Here is a 12,269-nt window from a genome sequence, read left to right as displayed (position 1 = left end):
TTGCAGAAACTATCTGACGCCTGCATCCCAAGTAAGGGGAATAAATTCATAGGGCAGGGTTGCAGACCAAGCTGGATGAGCAAGTATCTCAAACAGGTGAAAGCAGAAAGCCTACCAGGAATGGAAGATGAGATGCATTAGCAAGGAACACTACCTCTTGGAGGTCAGAAAGTGTATGAGAAAACTGAGAGCTGCCAAAAGCCAGCAGAGTTGAACCTTGCAAAGGAGAGTAAAACCAATAGTAAAAGGTTCTATAGCCATATAAATAAAAAGAAAACAAATAGAGAAGGGGGACCGCTAAGCACTGAGGATGGGGTGGAGATTAATGATAATCTATGCATGGCCCAACACATAAACAAATAACTTGCCTCGGTTTTAATAAGTATAATTGGAACCCTTCTGCCTGTTTGAGTTGGCAGCAACAAGGGACGGGTTCAGTATCTAGGGGTTCCAATAACACAATTCAAAACCAGCTTGAGGCCCCACCCAGTGACCTGGGATAAATATAAACCACCTCCCCTCCCCTGGGCGCCTCTAAGAGGCAATATTTCCCCTCTCACAAGCACAGAGTCTGAGTGTGGCAAAAGCCTTTTAATAACAGAGAGAAACAATGTGGCATTATGTTGGGGAAACACCACCAACAGGATTCATAACACAACCCATGAGCAAAAACCCACATCAAGCAAATTGGGCTGTGTCCTTTCCCTTTGGTTCTTGAGTCCAGCAACCCAAAAGTCACCCAAAGTCCCAAAAGTCCAACAACCCCAAAGTCCAGCAACCCAAAAGTCTCTAACTCTGTCCTTTGTGAGTCCAGAGTTCAAAAGTTCATCTGCAGAGTTCCAGCCTGTGTGGAAATTGGGGGGATGTAAAGAGGCACCTTACATGCTCCCAACAGCCAACTGCCCCGCCTCTCTGTGGGTTTCTGCTGCAGCCTTCACAGCCAGCTGCTCCTCTCCAGTAGCCATCCTTCGAGCCGCTCACCAGTAGGTCTTCAGGCCCTCTACTACTTAACATAGTACTCAGTGATCACTTCAGGCCCCCTGCTACTTAACATAGTACTCAGTGATTTCAGCTCATAGTAGGGGAAGCACCATTGGCCCAAACTGAATTTAGCTCTGCAATCTGTAACCAGACTCCTCGTGGAATCAAAATCAGCTCTGCCATTACAGGGGTCAGGTCAGGTGACTCAGAAGGAAATCTGTCCCCACCCACACTCCATTCACTGAGAATTGGAACCCATGTCCCTTGCCTAGCGAGTGCTACTTAGTTGATGGCAAGTCCCTCCATCATAACAAAAGCCAAGTACAATTCCACTGTCCTTGATTCACATAATCAGGATAATACACTTTATTCTTCCTGCCCCAATAACAGAGAAACTGGGGATCCCACAGCAGCCAAAGTGACCATCTAGGCAGGGTGGGTGTGCCTATGCAAATGAGATCAGCCCCTGGAGTTCTTTTCCATGACCTGCCAAGGCGCACCACCAGATGTCAGAGTAGAACTCATCCTGACTCTGCTTACATAATGAAGAGCTTAGGGGTAGTGGCAGGGTGGCTAATGGCAATGAGGATATGGAATTAGATATTACCACAGCCGAGGTGGAAGTCAAACTCAAACATCTTAATGGGACTAAATCGGGGGGCCTGGATAATCTTCATCCAAGTATATTAAAGAAACTGGCAGATGAAATTGAAAGCCCAATAGCAAGGACTTTTCATGCGTCTGTAAACTCAGGGTGTCATGCCCTATGACTTGAGAGTTGCGAATATAGCTCCTATTTTAAAGAAAGGGAAAAAATGTGATTGGGGAAACTACAGGCCTGTTAGTTTGACCACAATTGTATGCAAGGTCTTGGAACAAATTTTGAAAGAGAAAATCATTGAAGACACAGAGGTAAATGGTAATTGTGATAAAATACAACAAAAGGTAGATCATGCCAGACCAACCTGATCTTCTACTTTGAGAAGATAATTGATTTTGTTTATTTATTTATTTTTGTTGACAAAGGAAATGCAGTAAATCTCATCTTCCTGAATTTCAGTAAGACGTCTGATACAGTTCCAAATGGGAAATTAATAGTTAAATTGGAGGAGATGGGATTAATATGAGAATTGAAAGGCAGATAAAGAACTGGTTAAAGGGGAGACTGCAATGGGTCATACTGAAAGGTGAACTGTCAGGCTGGAGAGATGTTACTAGTGGAGTTCTGCAGGGACTGGTCATGGGATCTATCTTATTTAACAGTTTTATTAATGACTTTGGCACAAAAGGTGGGAGTGTGCTAAAATTTTGCAGATTACACAAGATGGGAGGTATTGCCAAAATGGAGGAGGACCAAAATATCATACCAGACCTCGATGACCTTGAAAATTGGAGTAATAGAAATGGGATGCAATTTAATAGTGCAAAGTGCAAGGTCATGCACTTAGGGACTAACAAGAATTTTTGCTATAAACTGGGGATTTATCAGTTGGAACTGAAAGCGGAGGAGAAAGACCTGGGTGCATTGGTTGATCACAGGATGACTATGAATGACCAGTGTGATGGGGCTGTGAAAATGGCTAATACAGTCCTAGGATGCATCAGGCAAGATATTTCCAGTAGAGAAAAGGAAGTGTTAGTACCATTATACAAGGCACTGGTGAGACCTCATCTGGAGTATTGTGTGCAATTCTGGCCTCCCATGTTTAAGAAAGAAGAATTCAAACTGAAACAGATGCAGAGAAGGGCTACTAAGATGATCTGAGGAATGGAAAACTGACCTTAAGAGAGGAGACTCAAAGATCTTGGCTTCTTTAGGCTAACCAAATGAAGGCTGAGGGGAGCTATGATTGCTCTCTATAAATACATTAGAGGGATAAATACCAGGGAGGGGGAGGAGTTATTTAAATTCAATGCTGACACAAGAACAAATGGATATAAACTGGCCATCAATAAGTTTAGGCTTGAAATTAGACAAAATTTCTAACCATCAGAGAAGTGAAGTTCTGGAACAGCCTCCCAAGGGGAGCAGTAGGGGCAAGAAAAACCCTAACTGGCTTCAGGAAAGAGCTTGATACATTTATAGAGGGGCTGGTAAATACATCTGATACATTTATAGAGGCTGCTGGTAAATATCTGCAACGGCTGGTGATGGGACGCTAGATGGGGAAGCTCTAAATAACTACAGAGCCTCCGCATCTAGCCTACAGAGAATTCTTTCCCAGGTGTCTGACTGGTGAGTCTTGCCCACATGCCCAGTGTCTAACTGATTGCCATATTTGGGGTCAGGAAGGAATTTTCCCCTGTGTCAGATTGGCAGACTCTGGGGTTTGTTGCCTTCCTCTGCAGCCTGGGGCATGGGTCACTTGCAGTTTTAAGCTAGTGTAAATGGTGGATTCTCGGTAATTTGAAGTCTTAAAATCATGATTTAAGGACTTCAGTAACTTAGCTAGAGAGTATGGGTATATTACAGGAGTGGGTGGGTGAGGTTCTATGGCCTAGATGATCATTATGGTCCTTTCTGGCCTTAAAGTCTATGAGTCTATAAGGTAATTGGTCCAGAACGTCCTCAAAGGTGTCATTGATTAAATGCTTGAAAGTTGCTGAGGTGCTGAACAATCCAAATGGTATGACAAAATACTCAAAGTGACCAGAGCTAGTACAGAAGGCGTCTTCCAATCAGATCTTTCCCAGGTTAAAAGCTCTGTGGAGGTGCAACTTTGTGAAGATCTTGGCAGAGTGGAGTCTTTAGAACAACTCATTAATAAGTGGTGAGAAGAACCTATTTTGGATTGTAATCTTGTTCAGTACTTGGTTGTCCACACAAGGCTGAAGGGAATAGTCTTTCTTTGCCAGGAAGATGACTGGACCCCAGCTGGGGATGTGGAGGAGTGAATGAACTTCAGGTTTTCCTTGAGATATTTTGGGAATATCTGTACTTCAGATTTGGAGAGGGAGTAGTTGCGCCCAGAGGGACCCTCTGTTTCTGGCTGGAGGTCGATGGGCTGTCATACCAGCAATGAGGCAGTAAGATGTTTGCTTTCTTATTGTTGGAAACATCAGCATAGAGTTGATATTTAATAGGAATCCCTGGTCCTAGGGGGTTGCCAAGTTTGGCTTTGGATCCTCTGTTCACATCTCTGACTTCTCTGGAGGACCAAGTAAGCCACAATGGGTTGCTGGCCCTAGCTTGGCTCTCAGGAAGCAGGATTGTCTGCAAGATGGGGAATCAAAGTGTATCATGCCTGACTGCCATGAGCTTGCACAGGTCATGGCAATGAGCCCAACTGATGAGTGAGATGCATGAATTAGCCCAAACTGGAGGATTCCTAGGTAGCCTGAAAGGATAATTACCTCTTAGGGAGCCATCTGGTGGGTGTCTGGTCCTGATGAAAGGAGTGACCTATCTATGGACTCTGCTAACTTGTGGGGTTGCAATGGATGGGGTTATTATGTGCTTGGGAAAACTTCAGATCCATGAAACTGCCTGAGGCAACTGACTCCACCAGTGCCTCGATGGGGGTGTTGGGCATTGCAGGGTGCCAGAGCCAAAGAGGGAACTGGAGATGTTTTGGACACTGCTTGCCTATCACCAGGGGACTGGTATCTGAGTGTTGGTGTGGGCTGCTGGGAAGAGGGGAAGGTGCCAACCCAGCCCAGCTCTGCTACTGCGACTGCAGCTTGACGTTTCCCAACCCAGGTACAGATCAGACCTTGGCAGGGCAGCTTGTTGCACAGTGTCCTGTTTCTCCACATTACAGACAGAGGCCCTATGTCCGGTGTTGATTCTTCTCCAGAGCAGAGAGGTGGGGCCAGACATGCTCAACTAGCATGAGCTGAGGTGATGGGGAAGGGACTGGGAATGGGACCAGCTCTGGCAGCCTGGTAGGAGCCAGGAGGGCCATCCTTTTTCCTGGAGGTGTTTTGCTCGATCGGTCAGCTAAGGCAGCCAAGCCAGATGAGGAGTCCAACATGCCAGTTCATCTTTAATACGGTCATTAGGCCAAGCTGGAAATGATAATGCTGGGCAGCCTTACTCCATTTGGTTTCTACTAGAAAGCACTGGAACTCTGCTGCATATTTAGCTAAGGGCCAGCATCCCTGTTGCAACACTTTGGCCACACACTCATGACTTGGGTCATCGAATGTCACTGTCATAGCTCTGATGAAGTCTTCAAGGTGTCCCAGAAAGGGGTTTGATTTTTTCAGGAGCAAAAACACCCAAGCCAGGGACTCCCTGATAAGCAGGCTGATAATCAATCCCACTTGGGCTTGATCAGTGGGGGGTGTGACTGTGGGCATAGCAGAAATAGGAGAAAGAAAAGGAGGACTTGTGGCACCTTAGAGACTAACAAATTTATCTGAGCATGAGCTTTCGTGAGCTACAGCTCACTTCATCGGACGCATGTAGTGGAGATGACCCTGACTTAGGAACGCACAGAATTTGTTGTGATCATCGTTAAATTAGTCAGGCAGTAGGAGCTTGGGCTTGTGGGGAGCAGGGGTTGGGGTTGAAGGCGGCATGACTTGAGTTTTACAGGACTGCATTCTACACCTGCAGGGTGGCAACTTGGGCCTACAAGGTCCATAGGGCTCCCACTAGCTCCGTCAAAGAGGGATTGTAGAAGTCATGCTCACCACATCAGCTCTGGTTCTCTTATTGTTTGCAGAGGGACTGCTCAAACTGTCAATGACTGGGATGTGAGTGGTCATGCCTAGTGGTTAGAGCAGGTGTCAATAGCCAGGAATTGGAGCCCAGCATCAGAGCTGGAGTCAGAGGCCAGATGCCAGAGCCAAGGGCCAGCTGGAGTCAGAAGCCAGGAATCAGATCCGAGGGTGAGAAGCAGATTCTACGGACTGAGGCAAGGCTGGGGCTAAGGCAGGGGCAGGGCTGGGAACAAGCCGGCGTAAGAGCTATTGCAGCCATGGGCAACTGCTTTGAGCAGCCACTGAACTACTGCTTTTGGGCTTCAGCCCCAGTCTGCTGACTCTTCCGACCAATCATGCAGCATAGCCAATTAGGCAACCATCCACAGGCCAGCTGTGCTTGTTAGCGTGCCCAGAGGCCAGCTCTTCTGCAACTCCTGACACACTGGGGCTGAAGCCACAGGCTGCCCTTATTCAAGATGGTGCCCATTTCCCTGCAGGTGAAAGTGAGGCTGCAGCTAGTAAAGATGGCCACTCTATCCCATTGTTCCCAATAGAGCTGAAGCCAGACTGTCTGCAGAGGAGGATGCTCACACTCGTGTTCTATGGTTAGGGAATTGGACAGGGAATTGGGTGGAGGTAGGGGAAAGAGACAACACCAGAAAGAGATTGGGGTGTAGTGGAATGGGGAGCAGGAGGTGTTCAAGGGAGCAAAGGAAATGGGGGGAGGTGGAGGGAGACAGGGAGTGAAGGATAATTTGGCGGTGCAGGAAGAGGCTGAAGGATGCAGGCAAATGGAGGCTCAGAGAAGCAGAATGTGAGGAGTAGGAAGCTGGGAAAGGTCAGGGAGGGAAATGTGTGGGAAGATAAATTGAGGCAACAGGTGGGGAAAGGAGGCTGTTGGGGAGCATGGAAGGAGAATGTGAGTGGGGGAGAGATGCCTGGTGCAGCAAAGGAGACAGGGAGGGGACAAAAAGGGCCACAGTAGGGGAGGCAGACGGCGAGGGATAGAAAGGCAGCTCCCTCACCCCAGGGTGAACCCCAGGGGTTCAGAGAGATTTTACTACCCTTCTCCTCTTCTCTTCCCCTCCCCAAATATTATATTATTTTGCAGTCTAACTCATGATATTTGAAGCCTTGGGATTGGCACCCCGGTCAGACTGGCCTGGCCTGTTCCCCCAAGGAGAGTGGCTGGTGTGGCGTCTGTAGGGAGCATTCTGTGCAGGTGTTTCTCAGCTCACTTTGTTCTTTTGCTAGGTGTCCTTGGCATGGTCGGCTCCGTGTGGTATGCGGTGGATGTCTATGTGGAGAGAGCCACTCTGATATTACACGACATATTCCTGGGGATCCACTACGACTTCGGGTGGTCTTGCTGGCTGGGAATGGTTGGTTCGACAGGTTGCTTTATGGCATCCATCATGCTAACCTGCTGCCTTTATAGCTTCACAGGTCAGTAGTAGCAATACCAGCCGACTAGGGACAAATCAGTTACAAACAGATTTGCAAACTGTCCAGTATCTTCAGAAACCTAGTGACACAAAGTTTGAAACTTTTGGCCCAGATTTAGGAGAACAGTGTCACAGTTGAAGAATCTCACTGACCCATCAATATTAAATGTGAATGTCACTGGCTAGTTTCCTTCACCATTAGGACAAGTGGGTGAGTTTCGGGTTAGGTTTAGCTGATGTAAACTCAGCCTTTTCCCTCATGCAGATGCAGGGGAACACCCCAAGTGGTGGTCTAGCCTAGACTAGAACACAGCCATCCATTTTCTTCGCCAAGACCATCCTTAGAGAGCACAAAATATGTCTTCTGCTTTAATACAAATTGATTATTGTTCAGCATAATGTCTCTTTAGGCAGAAAAATAATTTAGATAGAGAGCCTGCTCAGAAACATCAGGAGAGTCTCCTTGGCCTATATTCGGTTCAGCGTTCTCCACTGAAGTCAATGTATTCTGGATTTGCCCTGGCCAGTGTAAGAGATTAGTTAGCATTTGGCCTTGGTTGTGATGCTTGCCCTGCTCCCATAATGCATACCTTCAAGTCAGCGGCACTGCTATGGGTACCCGCATGGCCCCACAGTATGCCAATATTTTTATGGCTGACTTAGAACAACGCTTCCTCAGCTCTCGTCCCCTAATGCCCCTACTCTACTTGCGCTACATTGATGACATATTCATCATCTGGACCTATGGAAAAGAAGCCCTTGAGGCATTCCACCATGACTGCAACAATTTCCATCCTATCATCAACCTCAGCCTGGACCAGTCCACGCAAGAGATCCGCTTCCTGGACACTACGGTGCTAATAAGCAATGGTCACATAAACACCACCCTATACCAGAAACCTACTGACCACTATTCCTACCTACATGCCTCCAGCTTTCACCCAGACCACACCACACGATCCATTGTCTACAGCCAACCTTTAAGATACAACCGCATTTGCACCTACAAGAGCTCTATCAAGCATTCTTAAAACTACAATACCCACCTGCTGAAGTGAAGAAACAGATTGACAGAGCCAGAAGAGTACCCAGAAGTCACCTACTACAGGACAGGCCCAACAAAGAAAATAACAGAACACCACTAGCCATCACCTTCAGCCCCCAACTAAAACCTCTCCAACGCATCTTCAAGGATCTACAACCTATCCTGAAGGACGACCCATCACTCTCACAGATCTTGGGAGACAGGCCAGTCCTTGCTTACAGACAGCCTCCCAACCTGAAGCAAATACTCACCAGCAACCACACACCACACAACAAAAACACTAACCCAGGAATCTATCCTTGCAACAAAGCCCGTTGCCAACTCTGTCCACATATCTATTCAAGGGACACCATCATAGGGCCTAATCTCATCAGCCACAGCGTCAGAGGCTCATTCACCTGCACATCTACCAGTGTGATATATTCCATCATGTGCCAGCAATGCCCCTCTGCCATGTACATTGGCCAAACTGGACAGTCTCTATGTAAAAGAATGAACACAAATCAGATGTCAAGAATTATGACATTCAAAAACCAGTCTGAGAACACTTCAACCTCCCTGGCTCACTTAATTTCAAACCTAAAAGTTGCAATTCTCCAACAAAAAAAACTTCAAAAACAGACTCCAATGAGAAACTGCAGAATTGGAATTAATTTGCAAATTGGACACTATTAAATTAGGCTTGAATAAAGACTGGGAGTGGATGGGTCATTACACGAAGTAAAAACTATTTCCCCATGCTAATTTTCTCCCTATGGTTACTTACACCTTTTTGTCAACTGTTTGAAATGGGCCACCCTGATTATCACTACAAAAGTTTTTTTCTCGTGATGATAATAGCCCACCTTAACTGATTAGTCTCGTTACAGTTTTTTCATGTTCTCTGTGTATATATCTATCTTCCTACTGTATTTTCCACTGAATGCATCTGATGAAGAGGGTTTTAGCCCACAAAAAATAAATGTGTTAGTCTCTAAGGTGCCACAAGTACTCCTCGTTTGTTTTTTTTGCTGATACAGACTAACACGGGTACCACTCTGAAACTAGGGATTACTGTGTTGTTCTGTACGCCATATGTATGTAAAACACTCACTTCCCGTTAGCGTGCATGTTAAAGAAGGCTCAGTAATGGCTTTCATTCCCAGTTTGGTTCAAACCAGTGAAAGAAGAACCTGTCAAAAATTCAACAACCAGAGCCTCTATGGCGTCTGGATGGGCCGAGCTACTGACTCCAGAGCAGAAGCCCTCATGTGGCTGGTCTTCAAAAGTGCTGAGCGTGTGGGGACACATTGCACTGAAATCAATGGGAGCTGCAAATTGCCTTTGATAATATGGACCCTGGTGTCCTCCCATCCCCTTTCTCAGTATCACAAGGATACTGAGAGATTGTGACAACCTGCTCCATGGATTTACCTGCCTTGGCTCAGAAAGGAAACCCAGCAGCCCAGCATAATCAGGTAGAGTCACCCTATTGTCAGTAAAAGGAGCAGGTCACACACACATACTCCCCTGGGCTCAGCATCGCTCTGGCTTTTGTTCACACATTTCGGTTTGGAGAACAAGGTGCCATGTATGTGGGACTTCAGCACAGGATTATTCAACATATGCTCCAGATTGGAAGCGTCAATGCATGCTACACGTCACTGAAAGTCAACTATGAGACACTTCAGGGAGCGTCACAAGAAGGACCTGATCTCCACTGGGGGAATATAAATAATAATGAGTCACTTGTTTGACAGGTTGCCCCCTCCAGTTCAGGGTGCCACCTGATGTACTGGGGTACCACTGAGTCTGCCTGTTCCACCAGCCTGGACTCCCTCACCCTGTCCTGCTGAGTCAGGCCCTCAAGCCTCCTCCAGCACACACACACACAGACGACACACAGTTAAAGACACAAGCAGCTGTAGAAAGACACAGACACTGAAATCAGCTCTGCATGGGAAGACTCAGCTCAGGAATTGCCTGGCACTCAAGTACACACCCCCTCTGGAGTGCAAACCCAAAATTGGTTTGTCTTGCACTGCACAGAAATCTATACAGCGTGCGCTCATGAAAATTGCCCCCTCCCACAATGTGGAGAAAAATATGCATGGCCTCCCCGCCCCCCCACTTATGAATCCCACAAACTGGGTTTTAGAAAACAAAACAAGTTTATTAATCACAAAGGTTAGATTTTTAAGGGATTATAGGGATTAGCAAACAGATCAAAGCAGATTATTGAGCAAATAAAACAAACACACAAACTAAGGTCAAGATACTAAAGAAACCAATTACAAGTGGTAATTTCTCACCCTAAATGTTGTTTTAGGCATTTCTGTCACAGACCAGACACCTTTTCCGGGCTTGGCTCAGCTCTTCTCCACCCGCATCCCAGTCCTTGTTTCTTATCCTGGGCAGGGATTCAGTGAAGAAAAGAGCCCTGATTAACCCACTTCGCTGCCTTAAATGGGATTTACATATGGTGGGAATCCTTTGTTTCCCACTTTGGTCTCAACCCCTTTTGTGGAAAAATACCAACAGGCCAAGAAGGGGGTCCAGTACCAGGTGACAGGATCACATGACCCTCCAGTGTGGCGCAGCATCCCAGGAAGTTTCTCAGGAAAGTGGGAGATTAGTCTCTTCAAAGTCCTAGTGTGCTTCCTAATGGCCCATTGACTAACCAGCCAGACTGATTGCATTCTGTCTGGTGGACATTCCCCAGGTGCAAACACTTTTTCAATAGATACATGGTTAATATTCCTAACCTCAGATACAGAAATGATACATGCACACAAATAGGATAATCACATTCAGTAAATCATAACCTTCCCAATGATATCTCACATGACCCATCTTGCATAAAAGATATTTTAGTTATGCCATATTCATATCATAACAATATCTCTACAAAGAATATGCGGTGTAGTGTCACAACTTGACTTTACCTCTTTTCTAGATTATAATCTTTCTCAATTACATTATTTTAAATCTTTTCTCTCTGTCAGATGATAGACCCTCCAGGAGACCTCAAAGGTCCATCTACCCCTCTGGAAGAACTGCCACTGGGCAGATGTATATGATAAACTCCCGAGTGTAATGAAGTAGCTGTACCTCCAAGGATACCTGCCTTCAGTCCCACACTCTGTCTGCTGCTCTTCCAAAGCACCCAAACCTCCTGAAATTTTCTCTGGATTTGCTTTTGAAGTGGATCTGAGCCATCATATCAGCTTCCAGCTTGTGACAGTGGCTTTTGACCGTGAACAATTATCTCACTCAATTTTCCAGAACCTTGATGTGTTTTTAGGGTAATTAATGAAAGTTTCTGTAGCGTTCTGTAAGTGCAGCGTAGCTGCAAGGGGCTTTAAGGTACTCCACACAGAGGCTGGCATCATTTTGGCAAGATATGGGCGTTTGTTGAAGATGGTGTCATGTTAGCATGATATAAACGTGCTAGGCTGAGCACCTGCTTAATAAAGGTCGGTCATGAGCACTGTGGATTCTGATTTGGTCTAGTTACATTTTCGAGATTTAACACAAATATTCCAAAGCGTCGGCAGGAAAAGCTGCTTTTGCCCTCTCATAAGAAGGGGATTCTGGTATCAGTGGAGTATGTTCAGCATCAGGTCCCTCTGAAGATTGCTGCTGGTAGACCCAGGCCCCAAGTGCAAACTGCCCTCCCAGGGGAAAGGGGAGGCTGGGCTACAAAGCACTTTGAATTCCGCAGATGGAAGGTGCAGTGTAAATCCCGACTGATCATGGAAGGGGGCTACGTTCTTTCTCCCCATAGGCAGCAGGGAGGAAAACGAACTGCAAACAGACATGGTAAGAGGAACGGATTCCAGTCATTCCTGAGGCCACAAAGTGCCTTTAGTGTTGACAGGAATCACGTTGAAAGGTTTCACTCCCTCCAACATTGCTCCCTCATCCTTTGCCTTCTCCTGACCTTCTCCTGCCGGGCCCATGCCTTCTCCCTAATCGTGAACCCTTCAGCTCTGACTGCCTCCAGGCCCTTTGTCCTCACCAAAGCCTAGCTGAATTCCACAGACTCAGTGACTCGCCTCTCTTCTGGTGGCCACACACTCATACCCCAAGAGTGACACGGGGCTTCTGCTTTCTGCCCCTAGCCCTTCAAGCTTCCATCCCTCTCAGCCATTTTCTTTCTTCCAGCC

At 46.5% G+C, this 12,269-nt stretch overlaps 1 protein-coding gene across 1 annotated transcript in view; it reads left to right on the top strand.

The window, feature by feature from the left end:
• CLDN19 (claudin 19) overlaps positions 1-11,197 on the top strand; it is an 85,733-nt gene extending 74,536 nt beyond the window's left edge. Inside the window, exons 6-7 of the mRNA XM_073316663.1 lie at positions 6,886-7,077; positions 11,106-11,197. Coding sequence (XP_073172764.1) covers positions 6,886-7,077; positions 11,106-11,197 — 284 coding nt within the window. The remainder of the gene's footprint in view (positions 1-6,885; positions 7,078-11,105) is intronic.
• The last annotated feature ends 1,072 nt before the right edge of the window (positions 11,198-12,269 follow it).

The sequence above is a fragment of the Lepidochelys kempii genome, chromosome 18, assembly GCF_965140265.1.
Source record: "Lepidochelys kempii isolate rLepKem1 chromosome 18, rLepKem1.hap2, whole genome shotgun sequence".
Taxonomy (NCBI): Eukaryota; Metazoa; Chordata; order Testudines; family Cheloniidae; genus Lepidochelys; species Lepidochelys kempii.
Note: the sequence above shows the minus strand (reverse complement) of the source record. Positions and strands in the feature narration are given on the sequence as shown.